Source organism: Calonectris borealis, chromosome 14, assembly GCF_964195595.1.
Source record: "Calonectris borealis chromosome 14, bCalBor7.hap1.2, whole genome shotgun sequence".
Taxonomy (NCBI): domain Eukaryota; kingdom Metazoa; phylum Chordata; class Aves; order Procellariiformes; family Procellariidae; genus Calonectris; species Calonectris borealis.
The window spans coordinates 12,661,865-12,682,332 of record NC_134325.1 but is presented as its reverse complement, the minus strand read 5'-3'; the positions used below and the strand labels follow the sequence as shown (position 1 = coordinate 12,682,332).

Here is a 20,468-nt window from a genome sequence, read left to right as displayed (position 1 = left end):
TACTTGGATCTTTCTTTCTCCATGTGTATACGTACATACATACATACACAGACATACACATAGTTCCGAAAATTGCAGTGACCTCCTTTGGGTTCCTGCTCTGGCCCGTCCCTGAGGCGCTGCTCCCAGCCCACGCCGCAGACCTGCCTGCTCCAGGGCACTGGCTGGCTGAGGGTCCCCAGCCCTGGTGCACCCATCCGGGCGGCCTCCGCAGGGACCTCTGGCTCCCTAGGCAGAGCTTTAACCCATCCACGCCCCGTTTCTGAACTGGCTTCACAAACTGCAGCCAGGACTATAAACAACTGCCTCGTTTCCACAGAAATGTCATTATTCCAATAAAACTGAAACCCTTTCTTCCACTACATCCTCTTTACATTGGTAGTTTCACAAAACACATACTGCCCCCTTTATATTCAAAGTGACTTCCTGATGCACAAGTTCAAATCCCAGCTATCATCTATCATCTTAATTCTTCTGGGACAAATAAAGTATCATGCAACATACCATATGTGGATATTTCAGCAGAGCTCTTTAGAGCCATGTCCTGTCTACCCAGTGTGATCAATGGTTATTTTATTTTTGTATATTTAGAATAATACGTAACAAATCTCCGTCTGGGTGCACTACCTAAACAAAAAATAGACACTGAGGTTGGGAGTCAATTCCCTATGCGACTTGGGCCATTTATATACCCTGGGGCATCTGAGATATCTGCAGAGGCATCTCAGACACAGCATGTGGCCTGCAGGAGACTCACGGCAGCTCGTAGCCATGCATGATACCCCAGAACGCAACCTGGCACTAGGCAAGTACTTCAGCACCTGAAATGTCTCTTAAAGCCCTGTGCAAATCAAATGTATGATGCATCCCTATTCCCCCAGTGTGCTGCATGCCAAGTTACCTTTATTCTCACAGGACTGTATTAAGCAGTACTAGATGAAACTCATCTGTGCTTTAAAAATGCTTTAAAAATCAGATCCCATTCCAGAGTAGGCACACAAAGGAGAGACCTATCTCTATGCCTACCTATAGCTTCCAGAATGCTGACCTATGAAATACAAAATACTTGCAAGACTATCAATCAGACAGTATTAAAATACTCTGTTTAAAAACACTTTCAGTAAAGATACCTCATCAGTTAAAGTAGCGATATTATTTCAAACTTGAATAAATTAACTAGCCAGGATTTGGATGATAGAAAAATTAAGAGTTGAACCATTATTCAGAAGTAATCCAAGCATGTAGATGATCAAAACTAATTTGAGTCATGAGTGTGGGCTTTTGTCAGGTTCATTGTGCTCAGTGCTGTGGAAACTCAGAAGCAGATGCTACGCCTGCTCGGGTTATTAGACTCAATAACTAAGTCTAGTCATTATTTAGTCAGGTTTGTAGGTGAAAAATAAAAAAAAGAAAAAAAGATTTGTGTACACCAGTCTTATAAACTTAGAGAATTTAGGTAAGTTTTTAAAAGATGCTTTTACTCTGTGAATTATGGTGAGTGTAATGATAATAAGGTGATGTGACTAATAATTAATTCAACCTTTATTGATAAAAGGTTGAAACTACTAGTGCTTTCAATATCTTCTACATATTTCAGTATCTTCTACACATTTTAATAAAACCTATATTAGAAACATTTCCCAAAATGTTTGGTGATCTGAAACAAAACCAGGTTATGGACAGAATCATGCTATGTGTGTGAGTTGTGATACAAATGTGTAAAACTCAGAGTATAGAGCCAAGAGATGTAAAGGCTGTCCTGGAAGCTCACAATATTCCCCCAAGCCTCGGATTGTAACTTTAATTCCTGCAAATTGCCCGGTAATTCCACAGCAGAATTAAGTTTTTTCAGCTTTTGCAGAAGGGGAAGAACTCCCACTCCCCAGCCAGTGAAGCTGAATTCATCAAGATTTGTTTTACTGAGGAATGAAAAAATTTCATAGGGAATTTCCAGGACAACAAAAATAGCATCTGCTATTTTTTAAGCACAGCAACTGTCTGGAGTGGCATTCTTTAGTCTATATATCCCATCAGTTCATTATCAATTGCTAGTTTTTCCTAGTTACCTTCCAATATATTGGCAAACCTCTTTTAAAACTCCAAGGCTACTAGTAATATTCAATGAGTCTCCAAAGTTTGTGTAAATGATTTCTCAATACAAAGCACAGCAAACACCAAATATTGCTGTTAAGCCCCCTTTTTATTTGTGTTTCTGTATTTATTGCTAAAATCTCATTTGTAAAACTGGGGTTAAATGAGTGTTTCACTGACAGCAGAGCAACGGCTCTTTTTGCTAAACAGTGTCAACACTGGAAGGCACTCAGTGATATGATCAATAAATCAATATAGCTTTTCTCATACTGCAGATTATTTATTTAAACTCTTGATGCATAAAACACTACCTCCAGTCCCGGTGAACGATATCTCATTTAGTTATTTTACATCAGGGACAAGTCTTTACAAAACCCTGTACCATCAAGATGATTCACACGTTCTAATGTAAACAACGCAAAACACAGCGCCGTAGTATCAGCCTCAACTTTCTCATTAGCAGAGTAATCATCTCAGGTCTCTTTTCCTGGCACTTCAAAACTCCATTACTGGTTGTCAGACTGTATTTCTCCAAAGAAATATTTATCTTGAATTAGTCAACGACTTTTAGAGTAATAAAAAGCTCTTAATTACTTTCTAGCCAGTACTGTTACGTAGCAATAAGAGGCCATCCACAAAGCCTTCTCTCAAAACCCCCCAGCTCTTATTAGGTAAGTCTTTAGAAAATATTTAACCCAAATAATTGTGAACCTTGTCTAAATTTCTGTATCCAGTGAACACCTAGCATAAGCCACGGAGAAATGCTTGTGGTTTTCTTTTTCCCTCTACTTCCTTTTCTTGGCTTTCATTTTAGCCTTTGAAATATTGGGAAAGTCAAGCTATGTTCCTGTGGGTCTGCCAGAGCTGTTGAATTGGAAATTTCTTGCTCTCTAGCTGAAAAAATGTGCAATACATTGGCAAAACCAAGTCGTTGCTTGTTACTTCTAACTGGAGCATGAGCTAAGACAACCTAAGCAACAGGTTACTAGCTTCACAGGGTGTCCTACCTCTGACCAGGTTTCACTCCAACATACCTGAACTAAGTCTGTTATTTGAACTCTTCCAGGAAAAAGGATAGAACTTACACTTTTAAGAGGGGGAGAGGGAGCAGTAGAAAATACTCATTTTGGGTGGAGAAAGAGAAAAAATCTCACTCTCTCCACACGGTGACAGACACCTGTCGCACAAGCGCAGCCGGGAATACCTGGCTAAAGGCGGCCAGCTACTCCGATCTCCCTCGCACAGGCGAGCGCTGAGGCGACCCGCCCGGCGGCAGCCGGCACGGCACCCTGCCGCCGAGGTACTGCCCGCTGCCGCCCGGCGCACCGCGAGGTGGAATGCGGGTCCGGGCCGCCGCTAAGTCGCCCGGCCACGGCGGGGCACGGTTCGGGGGCCGGGGCGACAGCGGGTCAGGCTGGAGGGGGTACGCGCCCTCCTGAGGGGCCGCGGCCGGGGCCGGGAGCGGGCGGCCGGAGCTCCCGCCACCGCTGCCGCGCGCGCCGCCCTCGCCCCCCCGGCAAGGGCCGCAGCCGGCACCGCCCAGCGCGGCGGGCGGGGCGGGGCGGGGCGCGAGATCCCGCCTGCCCCGCCCCCCAGTGGCGGGGAAGCGGAAGCGGGCGCCGCGCGGCGCCGGAAGCAGCTCTGCCTTTCCGGTGCGGGCGGCGTGCTCGAGCCGGCCGCGGGAGCCGCCGCCATGAGCGTCCCGGCGTTTATCGACATCACGGAGGAGGATCAGGTCAGCGGCCGGGCTCGGCGGGTGTCGGCGGCAGAGCGAGGGGGCCGGGCCCCGGCCCCTGGGGGCCGATCGCGCGGAGGGGAAGCAGGGCCGCGGCGGGTCCGGCGGGGCGGGCGGAGCGGGCGCCGGCCCGTCCCTGTCAGGCCTGCCCCCTTGATGGGCGCGCGGACCTGTCCTGCCGAAGGCTGCCGTGCTCGCTGCGGAGCCGCGCAGCTGCCGGCAAACGTGTGCGTGGCACTTCCTAGGGGGATTTAACAGGAGAATTAAAGAAACCGTAAACTGGAAGACGAGCGTGTGTTTGCAGTTTCCTCTTCAAAGTTCTTCACCTCCCTCGTACTTGGGTTTCATCTCTCCGCAGCAGTACTTTTCGTTAGGAGAGGAAAACTAGCTCGCCTGCGCGCTGGAGCGTTACTTGGCGTCTTGGTTTTGCAGGATTCTCGATGCTACAGGCATGGGAACTGTGAATTTTGTCTTTGAGCTACTTCCTTGTTTTGTCTTTGAATTTTAGGGTTTCTTGTTCCCACTGTCTTTTGAGTGATGTATATACACGCAGTTGGAGAGCTACAAGAAATGCATCACAGCTGCTAGCCTTCGGTCCAGTTTCCACTTGCCGTCACGTCTAGTAAATCCCCATCAAGTAGTTGGTCTGAAACATCTTCAGTACAGTAAAGGGTCCTGGAGCGTTTAGCTGTGTCTTATGGTACCGTAAGGATTTGACACCGAACTTGATATAAATTGCACGCGGTGTTACAGTAGCATCCCGGTCAGAGTTCCCCTGTGCCAAAAGTTGTATGGCCTGATACAGATTGTCTCCAGAGAGTTGTGGTTCTGCTGCTGAAGCCATGGATTGTAAGGTTAATGCATAGGCCAGTCACTGGGGGAAAGGTATTTTCTTGGTATTTCTAAATCCTAACAAGGTAAGGCAGGTCGTGGGATTATATTGGGAACTGTCTTTAACTTGGGTGAAGACTGTAAGTTCTGCTTTCTCTGTAGTGGTTTTGTTTATACCCTTTTTCTTTTCTGGTGAAGACGCAACTAAATCGTTTTATTGTTTTGCCTGAAGTTTTGAAAGGGAGTAAAAGATAATAAAAATTCAAAAGAAGAAAGCATCTTTGTCACAAAAACTTACTAAGCCTGCTGTCCTCCAACCAGCGCTTGTAAGTGGCTTGTTCCTACTGTGAGAAAGCTCAACAGTTGTGTGATCCGTTCAGATACTGGCAAACCAGCACAGCACGTGCCCTGAGTTGGTATTTGGGTTGTACGCTGAAGTGGGGGAGAGGGAGTGTTGTAGGGTACGGGGTGGTAGGGAGAAGTGGGAGCTAGTGTAAGTGAGCGGTGGGGGCAGAGGAGTGGTTGCAGAACAAAAATCTGTAAGAAATTTAATTACTTTGACTTTACTGTTCACAAAACAACTGTTTTGTGTGTGTTGGGTTTTTTTTTAAGGCTGCAGAACTTCGAGCTTACCTGAAATCCAAAGGAGCAGAAATCTCTGAAGAAAACGCTGAAGGTGGACTTCATGTGGACTTGGCACAGATTATTGAAGTTTGTGATGTGTGCCTGAAAGAGGATGACAAAGGTTTGCATCTTTAAGTTTTGTCATTTTTGCTAAATGTATTGCCATCGATGCTTTCAAACAGTAACAGTTGGCAGTATTTAGAGGTATTCTGCATGGCTTGCATGCTAACGCATCCTTATAAAACTGAAAGTGCTTATTTCCATCATTGTCTTGTAAAATTTGCATGTACTCTACCCCTCCCTTCTCCAAACATCCATCGCCCTTTAAAGAAGTCAGAAATTGAGCTAGAACGTGCTTATTATGAGAGCATAGCAAGTTGTGTATAAAATAGGTTTTCTCTCTGAAAAAAAGTATGATAAAAATAAGCCTTACTGTCAATTAATGGCTGTGATGCTGCAGATCAACAAAAATTAAGACTAGACATCTGTAAGCAGAAGTTTTAAGGCCTAAACATTAATTGATTAATATTGTCTGAAAACACTAGGATTTTCAGTAGTCAGTAACTCTTTTTGAGCTAGGACTGTAGATCCTTAGAAGCTGCACTGATATGTTTTAATGACACTGGTAGTGCTGCAGTAGCCTTAAATGATCTTTCTGTGCCTCCCATGCTCTGTACCAATATACAAGTTCCATTTAGAACTTTTATGTGTAAAAAATCAATTGCTAATGTGAAGAATATGTTGTTTGAAAGAATGCATTGTTCATCTAAGAAGGAATACTTAAGATTATTTTTCATGTTGCCTTCCACGCTAGGCAAATGAGTATGAAATACTGGAGAAGCTTGTTGCTCTGCTGTTTGATGTTCAGATGTAATTTCGGGGAATAAATAATATTTTCCATATGTAATGAATTTTGTTCTTATCCTTTGCATAGCTGGTATTTGGGCAGGCTGTGAAAAAAAACCGCAAAACCTGTCTGGTCCTGTTTGGAAAGGATGTAATACCATGCTTAAAACAGGAGCTGAGGAGGCTTTTGAATATACCTTGTTCTTGCGGGCATTTTCCCTGTGGTCTGGATTTCTCGTGTGCTCCTGGTGAAATGTTTTGCTGTACTTGAGCGCGAGGTGTTAGTATTCTCACTATAGAACTGTGGGGTAGTTTTCTGGATGTGCAGGAGGAAGCCAGTGGTTTTTTTAAGACCAAAACCTGAAGTTCCTGTGACTTCTCTTATGTGTGAACAGAGAATTCAGAGCAAGCGTGATATCAAATACCAAATTCTGTTGTAATTCTTGCTTCACATGGAGGTGTGTTGGTGAAAGACCACATGAGCCAAATCTCTGGTACATTCTGATGAATATCCAGATTGCTTATCTTGCTATTCTTTCTTTTACAGTTCGTTCTGATGCAAAAGAATCATTCATAGCAGAAATAACTCTCCAGCACTAAATAGCTACTGATGATTGCTGCTTGCAATTTTAAACAGCTGCATGTTTTGTTTTTTGCAGATGTTGAGAGCGTAATGAATAGTGTAGTCTCTTTGCTTCTTATCCTGGAACCTGACAAACAAGAAGCACTGATTGAAAGCCTGTGTGAGAAGTTAGTAAAATTTCGGGAAGGAGAGCGCCCATCTCTTAGATTGCAGCTGTAAGTATTGTACAGAGAAAAGTGAGACAACTTTAAATCAAAGTGTGGGGTGTCTGTCAAGATAAGTCTCTCTGTTGCAGAAAGCACTCTTTTTTTTTACCTTCTTTTTCTGTATCATAAAATAGAAGTACCAATATACTTTCTTCGCATGGGTGTTACAAAATTAAAATTAAAATGCATAGAGGTTTCAGCTTCTTTGCTGAAAACTCTTACAAAACTGGAAGCCGTTACAATTCGTCATGGATGTAAGGTGCCACCAGGTGCTTCCTGTGTACTAGCACGCATCTTAATAGAAACATTTTTGTGCACTCCAGTAATGTTTTCTGAAACCTCTTTAACTCAGTTGTTCGTTGTTTGTGGTTTAGACTGAGCAATCTCTTCCATGGTATGGATAAGAACACTCCTGTGAGATACACAGTGTACTGCAGCCTTCTTAAAGTGGCCTCGTCGTGTGGTGCCATCCAGTACATTCCAACTGAACTAGATCAGGTAATTAATGTGGTGCTTCAAGTTACAGCTTTTGTATTAACCATTTGCATCTCACTAAATATTAGTCAGAGTTGATACAGACCGTCTCTCCCTCTTAAAAATTGCCAGAGCCTAGTGAAATAAGAAACGCAGAATACAGAATTTCTTATCTTTTAAAGGTCTGTCTATAGAATTTAAATCAAGCTGCTGTTTATTTTCCGTTTCTGATGCTGAACGTAGTTAGACGTGTCTGTCTGATTCCTGTGATAGTAATGAAAGTGAGAAGCTTTGATCAGGAGTGAGGCATCGAGTTCTTGTCGCTTGCTCTGGAATCAGAGTGTATTAGAATCACTCATCCTTATTTAGGAAGTAACATGGAGAGCACAGACTTTTGGCTTCTCGTGGGAAAACTTCCAGGTTCTGCATGGGGAGCCTGAGAGTCAGAGGACCCAAAGGAGAAATCTCTGTGCAAGATCTTTTCAATCCTTTTCTGCTTGAGAGAAAATGAGAAATATTTTCAGTTTTATTTTAGTCTTTTCCCCAGTGCTTCTTTTTCACTTGTATTCTACTTAGGTGCGAAAATGGATTTCTGACTGGAATCTCGGCACGGAGAAAAAGCATACTCTTCTGAGACTGCTGTATGATGTCCTAGTAGACTGCAAAAAAAGGTATAAAAGACAAGTAATAGATACTAGGTAACTGTATTTTAAGTTGATGTATTGTAAGCGATCTGTAGGGAAAGTATTTCTCACAGAACTTTTAAAATTAATCTGTGCTGACAATTCAATCCAAATATACCTGGGGTTTTTTTCTTGCTATGTTTTTAAGCACTCTTACCTTAAACCAGTGTTTCCAAGAATGTTAAAGTTGTGAGTGAATTAGCTGCAAACCGCAGACTTCCAAAATAAAACTATTCCTTTCTATAAATATTAATCTTTGAGCATTGTAGCATTATGCCAAGTTTATTATTTAATTGCACTTTTGACATTTTAGTGCATGGTAGTGCTATCTCTTACTTAATGATGTTGGGAGGCTTATCAATCACAGTTAACAGAATCAGTCTTTTTGTGTAAACATTACCTTTAGGACAGAGCTTTCCACTAGTCATGGAAATTAATGTCCGCAGAATACCTGCTTGGCCATTTTAAATTATTATCCTGGATCATAAGAAGCATCTTTGATCTAACAAACTTGGCAGACCAGTGTCTTCTGGCATGTAAAGTAATCCCGTGTGTATCGTGCCTGTAAATTAATGTAAGTCTTAACTGAGAGCTGTCATCAATTCATCTTACAGATGTGATACGGTGTATAGCTGTCATCAATTTATCTTACAGATGTGATATGGTGTATTGACTGCATTGGCCAGGGCTATTGGATGGGCTGGTATCCAGAAGTAGTTTCAGCATGTAGTTCCACACAGTTTCAGCCTATCTAAACCGTCCCTGCTGTAGTTTGGGCTGTGTGTGTGGTGTGTGTGTGTTGCTTCCCCCCGCCCTTCCATTTCACTCTGTTTTCTGAGTTAGTTTTCTAAGTTTTTGTAATTTTCATAGTGAGGGACCTCTACACTGCTGACCTACACCAGTAGCAGAACTGCCCTTGCATTTTCTACATTTGCATAACCTTGTACTGCTGCAGAAGGAAGCAATTCTGTCCTGTACTCCCCGTTCCTGTCCTGTCCCCTCCAGCTACCAGCACCTGGGTGTGTTTGTGCTGGTGTAGGCATTTGTGCAGCTGCACGGTGGATTGGACTGGGGAGGTGAGGTGACCTTGCCAGGCAAAAAAAAAAGCAAGTGTGGAGCTGTCATAGGAGGAGGAGAGTTTCTTCTGTCAGGAGAGTTAGCTTATTCTGGCCTGGTGAAATTGTAGCCTGGAGATGCTGTGTCAGCATAGCAGGATCGTTTTTAACTAACCTCAATTTAGGGATGATTAATCCTCGTGGAGTAGTTACACTGTGAGCTACAACATGATTGGGAATTCCTATTCCTGTTACTAACATTAAAATGCTTTTGCATTGATAGTACTGTATGACAGATTTCAGATGGTCAAAATAGTTTCAGAAATGTTCATCCGAGATCTTATACATGGCTCAGTGCTTACTTTGTTTCAGAAATATTACACTGCTATTCTGTAATGCTCCTATTCTTTTAAACACTTCTCATCCTATTGATTTTTTGGGAGGTTTTAACTAGCTTATTTCCCACATTTAATAGCTAACTATTTATAGCTAGTCTTGTTATCAAATCTGTGGATTAAACTTCTAATTTTTGTTTCCAGTGCTACCAGTAACCTTGCTACCAAATAGTTTTTGCATACTAATAACAGGTGATATTTTTAAGTTAGGCATTAAAATCTTCCACTGCACTCAGTGTCCGTACCATGTGTTGCAGCTAGCTTTGCACTGAACGGAGCAATTTTTCAGAGCACTTACACTTCTCTCCAGAAAAGAAAACAAGAAGTGACCCTAGCACCTTTGACCTGGCTCACTCTCCTGGATCAGTGGGCAGTATTTGCCATAGTATGGGAAAATCACAGCAGCATTCCAGCCTTAGCACTCAGGAATGTTGCTCTATCGAGCAGTATGGGAAGATAAGTGGGAACTGAAAAATAAGTAATAAAAATCATACCTCAGTTACTGTGTTCATTTATAATCAAGAGAAGAGAATACATTGTTAAAAACAATTGAATTTAATTTTTTTGGGTTCATTTATGTTTTGACTTCACTCAATGCGGCAGAAGAGATGGTTTTTCATAGCTAATAGACTTTTCCCCAATGGATAACTTGGTAATGAACAGATTGGTAGCTCACGAAAAGTAGATCACGCAGATGTTCTGTGTGATGTTCCTTTTCCTGCAGTGATAAGTGAAAGCTTGTTTTATCAAGTCAATTTCTGGTTGAAGTTTCTTCTTTCTGATGATCAAAATTGTCTTGATCTCTTCAAAGAGGGATTTTTATCTTTCCCATGATTAACTGAAGAAAAATTGGTGATGGTGGCTGGAAAACAGACGGCTGGTGTGGCTTGTTTCTGAGATCTGTGTTTGGTAGCTGAACTTTGCAAGAGATTAGTTACTTTCTCTGCTGCTTATGCTCCTTGCCGTAAAGGTTCTGCAGTAGAGTTTTGTGCCTCAGCTGCTTTAGTCTTCAGCATTTTCCTAGCTGTGTTGGTATGAAACTGCAAGGTAACACAACCTGTTTTCTTTTCCAGTTATAGGTGGAGTTTTACAGGCATGGCTTGCATGCAGCCAGAGAGTTGAGTTCTGCTGCGAGGCCCTGAATATCATGCCAGGCGCCAGCTTACAGCTGGTCTCTGCCATTGACCTGGCAGGATTCAAAGTGGGATTAGTCTTGCGCAGGTTTGCATTCAAGCAGGTCTGGCAAGTCTGGTTATTAATTCCTGTAGCAAAAAGCTCAGCATGTCAGGCACCTGCAAAATAATTGTTTCATTTAATTTTAGTTCCATTTAATATCATGTAATGTAGAGGGACTTGATTCCAACATCTTACTAAGTCTCTGAATACTCTCTGTTTTTTTTCTTCCTTTTATCTACCATCACTCTTCAATTCTCACTGACTTTTTGTCAAGTTACTCATCTAGACTGGCAAGTGGAGCCAAGAGTACTTGTGTAAGCTGTCTTGCTAGAAAAAATGTTCACATTTGCATCCTAGGTGAGATACACATTTAGCATGAGCTTTGGTAAAATAGTGTATTACTGCTTTAAACATCCTAATTCATGGTTGTAATCTGACACTGAATAGAATGAATAAGATTAAAAGGCCTGCCATATTTGCTGAGGCTCACAAGAATTTAGCACAGAAAGTTTGCGAGGAATTGTCTTATAGCATCCTGATGTTTTCTAGAAATACAAGTGAAAGATTCCACGCTTCCCCCCCTTCAAAAAAAAAAAAAAGTGTGTGTGTGTGATTGCAAATACTGTTTGAAATTAGTTAAGTTTGTAGTTTTCAATTTTTGCTCCTAAGGGAAGGGGGAGGAAAGGAAAAGTTCCAGATATCTGTAACATGGTTCTGAAGTGTATAAGAACAATTACTAAAGTTTGTATTAAATAAGGGGACTTGTATTGTTAAGTTGAATAGCACATCAGCTATTCAGCCTCTTACTTGAATGTCTGTATAGTGTAAGTCCTGTATTAAACTGGTTCTTTGTCTTCACTAGAGCATCTAGTGTTGATAAGATTTCACCAGTGCAAAAACCATAGTCTGTCGTAGACTGATTTACATGCAAGTAGTTCTCTCATATGTAAAGCTGTCTGAATTGATTTTGTTTCACTGATACAGAGCTATCACTTCCTCTTCACCCCAGTATCAGTTGCCATGACAAAACATAAGCTGACCTGTTTAATGCTGGAGTCTTAAAACAAATGTTTCATTCAAGTTTACATCCCTGAACACAGTTCTGGAATAGTGGCTGGGACCTATAGAAAATTCCCCTGCCTTGAGCACAAATTCTCTTCACTCAATATACATACAGATTATATATGATGTTGCTTGCATCCCATGATGTCTTAATATTTGTACTGCACATCTATGAGATCTGGTAAATTCTCTAGGAGCACAAAACCTCACCCTATAGTGAAGTTGTCCAATAGTAGTATTGTGAGATTTAAAATAAATACCCATATAAAGATAGTGTCATTGTACTATAATAGCTATTCAGACCTGTGCTGCTATATGGGTTAAACCCATAGCACAGCACAGTACAGTGCGTACTGGGAGTGTTGCGTTGGTTTGTTCCTCCCCTGTGCAATTTATGCCATTAACTTAAGTAATTAAAGCAAATCGAAACTTTATTCTTGCACATTTTTTTCTTTTAAGGAGATTTTATAGGTCTATCAGACCACATGGGGAAACTTGCTGTATCTGGAATTGAGCTACTTTGAAGGAAGAGCTTAGCTTTACACTATAAGTTGCTGTACTCCGGAGAGTAGTATCCAACCTTCCTCCTGTCCACTGAGAAAGTGCCTTTCAGTAAAGTAGTCGCCAGTCTGTGTATGTGCATGGCAGATTTCTGCAAAGCACGTGCTCTCATTATCGAGGTGTGGTTGTATCTACACCCATACCTATCCTGTCCAAAGGAAGTAGTAAGACCACATCAGCAAAATCTATTCTGTGTGGAAGAACTGTCACAGCCTTCTATTTTAACAGTTAACAAGAATTCCATGAGAAATAGGAAATGGATTTTTGTGTGTATACACACAGCATATTCAACACATATCTTTTTTGCTGAAAATTTTGTAAAAAGCACCGGCAGTTGCTGGCCTCACTAGTGGTAAGAACTGTTACGTGAAAATAAATCAAAATCTGTTAAAATGACACAGTAACGGTCTCGCAGCTGGTCTGCAGTAACATTGATGAGCTGTTGTTTACAAAATAATCTGGGTAGACAAGGCTTTAGGTTTACTCAATTTTCTTAGCATGAATTGTTTTTCTAAAAGCTGTCTGTCAAAGCAATGTTGGAAGCTGCTTGCTTCACAGCAGCCTGAGCCAATCTGATTGCTGCTCCTTGACTTCATCAGTAAAATGAGCAGCTCTCACTCTGAATACTTGAAGAGAGGATCTGTGAAAGAAGAAAAGGCAGCTTTTATACAGTCCCTTTCCTGACCATAAATATTCTTTAAGATATGCCATTTTACATTTGAAATAAACTTTGCAGCGCTACTTATTCTGCAATGATTAAATCCAGATGTGCATAAGAGGAGCATTCTAGTGAACCATATAAAGCTGTTCCTAGCTCAGAAAGCTTTTTCCATAAGCAGCAGGTAATTTATCAATTTAAGAGAATGAAATGAAGGTTGAAGATAAACATTTTGTAGAACAAGAATTGAAAGAATACATCTAGTTAATTTGTTCTCTCCACTAGAATTAAAATGGGTCATCTACATCTTTTTCAAGTGTAATTTAATTTGACCTATAACATCATGATAGAATTATTTAAATATTTGAGTGTCTTGTTTGAACTATTGTTTCGGCAATCCTGAGGTAACTTTATTTTTCTTCCATAGTGACACTGCAGCAAAAGTAATGGTGGAACTGCTGGGAAGTTACACAGAGGACAATGCTTCCCAGGCTAGAGTTGATGCTCACAGGTAATACTGATTCCTGGTTTCCTTAGAAGTAGCTTTTTCTCAATTGCTAAATTATGTTGATCGCCTTTACTATTAAAAGTATCGAACGGTCTGGCAGGCAGGGGCCCTGCCACAGCCTCTTTTCTGTAGCATGGCTGACTTGATCAAGAGTTTATCTGTGCAGACTACGGTAGGTTAGGTTGTTCCTAGGCAGAGACCGGTTTAGTCCACTGTGCAAGTGCACAGGTGTATTTCTGGTCACTGCTGAGAGATCAGCCTTGGGTAAGAACGACGTTTACATCAGCTGTGCAATCAAAATTTGAATTGGCATCCTTTATTTCAGATTTTTTACTTACAGATTTTTTTACTTACTGATTTTTTTTGATTCTCTAACTTCGAGTGTTCTTTTCAAGTAGCGCTTTCCATTGAAAAATTCTTGCGCTCTTTTCTATGAGCAAGTACTAAGGATGTGAACTTGTTGGAACAAGGTGGGAGTAAATTAATTCTTAACAGTGTATTTTCCCCACCGGCCAAAATGACTAAAAGCTTGTATTTTGACATTCTGTCATGATTCTTCTTAGGAATTAGATTTTTAATAAGTCATGTAGTTCTGCCGGGTGTGTACAACCAACAGTTCTCAAGGGAGTTGTTTATACTTGAGCATGCAGGAAAATCGGTATGACTCATTTTGAAAATTAAAGTGTCTGTGCATAAACGAAAACTTCATTGACTACCCTACAGCAGTCTGAGGCCTTTTACATCTGAAGGAACACGTCTAGCTAGGGTTTATCACACTGCTGCATCTGTGCAGACCTTAGGTTCTTCTGGGTGTGTTGTGTGGCAGGGTCGCGGTCTAGGCTGTCAGAGCGAGTGTAGCACTAAGTCTTCTAATGTGCCGCTGAACAAAAGCTTTCATCTAGAGTTCTAGAAACACTTTAGGTCTGTTTATAGTCTGGAGTTGCAATTGATAAATCATAGGTCTTGCAGTGTTTGGTATTGGGGTTTTCTCTGTTTTGTGTCATGTATTCAAGTGTAATTAATCTTCCTAAACAACTTAATTCTATGAAATTTTAGGACAGTAAAAATACCTCTAGGAATGAAGGTTTGGTGGGAAATAAATGCATAGATGGAAACAGTAGGGTGATCTGTAGTCTTACCACCTGGCAGATTTTGTTTGTGATACTGGGCAAATCACTTAATGCTTTCTGTTCCTTGTTTTTTCCATCTGTAAAATGAAGATTAAAATTGGAATGTGACATGTCTTGTATTTAAGAACAGTTGAAAACCCTTGGGTGTTTCCTAGAAAGCAAAGAACAGCAAATTGAGTTGCACTTACTCATAAAAATTTGTATTGCTGTAAAAATAAGCATTTTCCTTTTCTAATTAGATGTATTGTACGAGCATTGAAGGATCCAAATACCTTTCTCTTTGATCATCTTCTTGCCTTAAAACCAGTCAAATTTTTGGAAGGAGAACTTATTCATGATGTAAGTAACTTTGTGTTTAACAAGATGGTTTGATATCTGTGGAGTGCCTTGTTTTATTAGTGCCTTTTGAAATTTATTAGAATAGTTATCTATGTCAGTAATATTGAGCTGCAATGTACCATTTCTTTTAATGCTTTTAGAATTAAAAAATTAAAGCATTACATGTGAAATTTTTCCCTGTAGAAGTTTCAGAAACTCAGTTACAAATCCTGCCCTCACCTGAGTTCTGTAGCAAAACTGCCTTTCAAGTCTGAGAAAAGGCAGGAAGCTCAGCACAGGTTGTCCTCAGCTGTTGACAGAAGACAGAATTTTAGCTCTTAACGGTTTATTGGTTCAATACCAATAGTTTTTTTTATCTATCTATCTATCTATCTGTCCAGTTTGCAGGGAGGGAAACATAGATAATATTTAAACTGTTCTTATATTTGTTTTCCATCTTCTAGCTTTTGACAATTTTTGTAAGTGCTAAATTAGCATCGTATGTCAAGTTTTATCAGAACAACAAAGACTTCATTGACTCCCTTGGTAAGTTTTCAGATCATTACATTTCTGACTATTTACGTGGCTTAAGATACGGAAGCCACAAAGTTGATTCAGTTTGAATCCATATATTGAAGCCAAGGAAATTTAATAGGCATTTTTAAGAATGGATTAGAGTTTGTAGACTCTAACCTCTGCTAGATCATAAATGGACCATCTAACTGTGGTTTATTCTACTAGGACAAGCTGTTTTATGGAAGAGAACTCTGTTTTTCCCCCACTTCTTTTCTCTTAAACCTTTCGGGAAGGGTTTTAATGCATTGATACTCTAGGCTAGGCCAGAGATCACAACTTTGTTGAGTAAGCCAGCAGCTTGTATAAATCTCTTGCAATTTTTTTTATGATTAATAACTTTATAACAGCAAATACTTCTTCTGAACAGTAAGATAAAACATGCAAAGTGTGTGTGTGTGTGTGTGTGTGTGTCTGCGTGTGCTGATGCATTAGACCTAGCAAGCCACAGTCTGTCCCAGTTAATTTGTTTCATCACATGAAGCAATGTGATGGAATGTTAATGTCAGCACCCTCTTTATTTACACACTGTGGAAAAAAGGAGTAGTAATTAACACTTTGACACTCCCCCGTTGATGTGTAATTGACTGTTTCAAAGGAGCACTGGTTCATAAGCTATTGCATGCATTAAAATTACGTTTTTTTTATATTCCAGCTTTTTAGGACAGGGGTCAGTGACGATGCAGAAATTGCTCAATGATGCAGATTTTTTTATTACTGCATTAAGGTTTTGACATATTGGTAATGAATAAATGTTTCCATAAAAATCAGATTTTTTTTTTTTAATAACTTTGATTTTGAAATGACACTTGAACACTGGCTGAATGCATTTGAGGAAAGGCATAGTTTTGCTAAAACAGAGTTTAGTGCAGCCTTTTAACACATGCATTATTTTGTTTAATGGAGTGTGTTATAATTCTGAGAATGATTACCCTCAAAGCTTTAAAATGCTGGTACTTTGGGTATTAAAATGATGGAAATATCAATGTGATTTTTCCTGGATAAAATTAGCAGCAAGTTTTTGGTAGTCTGTAAATGTGTATACAGGATAAGCACATCTTGTGTCATATGTATTTTAACATCAGTTGTGTAGACATCTTACGATTTTCTTCCTTAGGGGAAAGTGGGTTTTGTATTATAATTATTTTTATGTATTGAAACGGCTTATCTGTTAGTTATTTGTCCACAGAAGTATTTGCTGAAAATGCTGTTATGCTAACATTTGAAAAAATTTATGGAAGATTAATTACACATATACGTAGTATTACTCATATATTATACAACAGTCATAATGTCTTTTGCTTTGCCTCCCTGTATCTGTGTTTACCTCTGTCAATGTACAGTGTGTGCATTTTAAACACATCTAGGATTCACATAACCTTAGTAAAATCCTTAAATATCTGTGTAACTGTTTGAAAGACAGCCTCACTTCCAGCTATCTTGATTTCTCACCTGCTTTATGGTGTACTCAGAAAATCCTGAATGTCTCTGAGCAGTGGACAAGGTAGAGGATTCTGAGGCAGTGCAGACCGGAATGCTAGGAACTTGATCTGAGTGTTTCAGCCATGCCTTCGAAACACCAGGGCAGTTTGGTATAGAAAACAATACGATTATTAAATGAGGCATTCAAAAATTCTTCAGAACCTATGATCTGTTCCCAAAAATAAATAGATTTTTAACCATGCTTTAAAGATTTTTTTTTCCTTTAAATAACTTGCCAAGATACTGAACTTTAAAATAAAGGATATTAATAATAGGATTTCAGTTACAGTACAGCATCAGCTTTAGTTCTAACCTTCCCTGGATTAGGACCAATTAAAACCAGTCTATCAAAGCTGTGCAGTGAAGGCTCCTACAGGTGGCATCAGTTTGTTACAATTTGTTGTTTTATTAATGCTGACAACTTAGGCCAGCAGTAGCATTATCTGTGTCAACTGAATCGCCCTAACATGTCCACATTTAATCTGGTATTATCAGCAGTCTTTTTCAGAAAGTTAATCAGCATCTCATTTGCATTTGTTAATTAGGGTTAATGTGTGCTAATTGATTTTTTGATGCTTGTTGAGTTCCATTAAACCCAGTTAGGTAGAGTTGCTGGTGCTCCTCATTCTTATGAATTATGGTGATCACATTTTTGTTGAATCAGTGCCAAATACGGAACCTGCATCATAATTATAGCTAATTAGCACAACATGATGTCTTGCACTAATGTGCTTTCCTGTTAGTGTATGGATGTTATAAATTCCAAACTTAAATATTTACTGAAGCAATGTGAATGTTTGTAATGTCATTCCAAAACAAAATGATTGACATTCATTTTAAAGAAACTTCCACTGAATCTTAGTTGGTACCTCACAGAACTCGGATGAAGAAATGCCCTGGTTCATCTGAATGTCTTAGCTTTGTTGACCTAGACTTTTTTCAGAAAAATGGTCTCTGATTTAGATGTGCAAGCCTCTCAATTCCTCGTGTTGCCATTCATACAATTGTGTAGAAGATCTAACCTAACTTTTAATATGTCTTCCTGTATTCTTGAAGGGCTCTTTTTTGCCACGCTATATGATGTAAGCATACATGTGACTCATGATGCTTTTTTGCTGTGGTGTAAACAGTTAATTTGGTGCCAAAACAGATTCTTCTGGCACAAAAACATCATGTTGCTAAACCATTACTGAGGTTTATTTTCAAGCAACTACATGAGAATGAGTGGTGACGCTGTAACAAGGTTTTGACATTACCATTCATGTATTTTCCATTTGTTGTTGCATTGCTGTTCTTCCAGATGATGCAACTGGAAATTTCACTTGCACCCTCACTGCCTAAAATTCTGTTAAGGTGATGTTTTTACTGTTTCAAAAAATCTCTGTGTTTCAGTTTTGTAGATATTTATTACCTTTTACTGACAACAATTGAGTCTTGATGAATTCACAACTAAACTAGCTATTTTAGCAAAACACAAGGAAGATGCAGGAATTAATGTTGATAAGGACAGGTGGAATATTGTCTTGATGTGAAATAAATTTTAAATTATTGGAAGCATATATAGTAAAAATAACATGAAAAAAAATTAATGAATTATTGAATTATAATTCATACCCGTAAACTATCAACACTTTTACACAGGCTTGTTGCATGAACACAATATGGCAAAAATGAGGCTACTTACTTTCATGGGAATGGCTGTAGAGAATAAAGAAATATCGTTTGACACAATGCAACAGGAACTTCAGATTGGAGCTGATGATGTGGAAGCATTTGTTATTGATGGTAAGAACTGTAGTACCATACTTTACACATACACAATGCTAGTGAACAATACCTTTTATAGTCTTCTAAGCTAATGTTAAATACTCAGAAAAATATTAATTTTAATTTCTGTGTTTGTTACAAGATATAGCTGCAAAACTTCATGCTTAAAGACATGCCTAACTGTTGTCTTTTAAACAGTGTTTTTCTTTTCAGTGACGGGAACTGTATTTCATGTAATTCTTTGTAGAACTAATAAATTGTTTGCAGGTTTAATTTGTCATCTGGTTTTGTTTGCTGTCATTAAAACAGGATGTGTTTGTAGGGGAGAGAAGTTCATAAAAACTGTACAGGATATTGCTTTAATAGTTTGGCACCAAATAATAGGATTCATGCATGACCTTCATCTTGTTACATCATTTTGCTTTTCTGCCTACTAGACTGTTAAAACCAATAGCAGGACAATATTAAGTGAACTGCTGTGTTTTTATGTTTGTATTGATCTAATTTTGAACAGTTTTTATGCAGTTTAATACCTTTGCACTATCTTGAAAATATTGCTCAAAACAGCATTGCTTTTTGCAGCTGTAAAGACAAAGATGGTATACTGCAAAATAGATCAGACACAGAGGAAAGTAGTTGTCAGGTAAGACTTAATTCTTCATAGCATTTTGTAGAACTTAGTGTGTTCTAATTATTTCACTTACATTTGTAGAATATTTTAACTGGAAGCAAGGTATTGTTCCTATCAGTTGCTGGTAGTTAAATAGTTGCTATTTATCATAATTTTATTAAAGCTCACACTGAATGTGATGAGCTTATTTAATGAAAGAGTCCTATTTTCCAGCACATTTCATTTAATGACCTAATAGTGACAAGAATACTAATGACTGTTGTTGCTTTAAATATTTGGGAAGGCTACAGAATTCTCTAACTGGTAAAGTGCAGCTCCTTATATAGAGAAAACAAAAATTTTCCTATTCACTTGTGAAAGTAAAGTAATGCTATAAAAGAATTATTAGGTGAGCATGACATCTAATAATCATCTTCCAATTTTGTTTTACTCGTCTAGTCACAGCACACATCGGACTTTTGGAAAGCAGCAATGGCAGCAATTGTATGACACTCTAAACACCTGGAAACAAAATTTGAATCAAGTGAAAAACAGTCTCCTCAGTCTCTCGGACACCTAAAAATTTTTTTTTTGACCTAGTAATGTCACTATAGATGAAATTTATTAAAAACTTTGACAATTTGTGAATGTTTCCAAAATGTGTGTAATTGGTTTAAAGAAGCTAAATATTCTAAATTGCAACATCAAAAAAGCAATAAAACTAACATGGGAAAATATCTTCTGTTGATTTTCTTACGTAATTAGCAACAACAAACAGTAGCAATATTGGTTATGCTTCTTTTGTTCTTGTTTAAGTTTGCAAAGAAAGATCCTCATATTGTAAGAGGTGTGGGGAGGAAGGGATGAGGGAGATCAGAAAAATGGTAGTGCAAGTAATTGTAAAGTAAGAGAAAATTTCCCTTATACCCTAAGGGAGGAAAAATGTGAACCAGCTAGAAGTGAAGCTTTATGAAGCAAGATCTACTGCCTTATCTCTGTAAATCATACCTGATGCTTTAGTGTTGAAAGAGACCTTATTGATACAGAATCAACTACAACAGATACGTTTAAATAATTTGGCAGTAAAGGTAAGCAGAAGA

General features: G+C 39.2%; 1 protein-coding gene across 3 annotated transcripts; it reads left to right on the top strand.

The window, feature by feature from the left end:
• The first annotated feature begins 3,699 nt into the window (after window positions 1–3,699).
• Window positions 3,700–20,105, top strand: EIF3M (eukaryotic translation initiation factor 3 subunit M). Of its 3 annotated transcripts, none has more exons than XM_075163250.1 (11): window positions 3,700–3,826; window positions 5,270–5,402; window positions 6,787–6,925; window positions 7,291–7,414; window positions 7,967–8,061; window positions 13,408–13,491; window positions 14,858–14,957; window positions 15,401–15,482; window positions 18,633–18,776; window positions 19,341–19,401; window positions 19,828–20,105. In XM_075163250.1, the coding sequence occupies exons 1-11, from the start codon at window positions 3,785–3,787 to the stop codon at window positions 19,946–19,948; spliced, it is 1,125 nt and encodes a 374-aa protein (XP_075019351.1). In that variant the 5' UTR covers window positions 3,700–3,784; the 3' UTR covers window positions 19,949–20,105. The 3 variants fall into 3 exon arrangements, with proteins under 3 accessions (XP_075019351.1, XP_075019350.1, XP_075019352.1); XM_075163249.1 differs by having other exon boundaries at window positions 3,713–3,826; window positions 7,967–8,088; XM_075163251.1 differs by lacking the exon at window positions 3,700–3,826 and having other exon boundaries at window positions 5,315–5,402; window positions 6,765–6,925; window positions 7,967–8,088.
• Window positions 20,106–20,468: the final 363 nt, after the last annotated feature.

Excerpts from the sequence above, each read along its gene's own strand:
- EIF3M (XM_075163249.1), top strand. The coding sequence starts at position 3,785 with ATGAGCGTCCCGGCGTTTATCGACATCACGGAGGAGGATCAG. Across the intron at positions 5,403-6,786 it reads CCTGAAAGAGGATGACAAAG|ATGTTGAGAGCGTAATGAAT; the intron begins GTTTGCATCTTT and ends TGTTTTTTGCAG. Across the intron at positions 6,926-7,290 it reads CCATCTCTTAGATTGCAGCT|ACTGAGCAATCTCTTCCATG; the intron begins GTAAGTATTGTA and ends TTTGTGGTTTAG.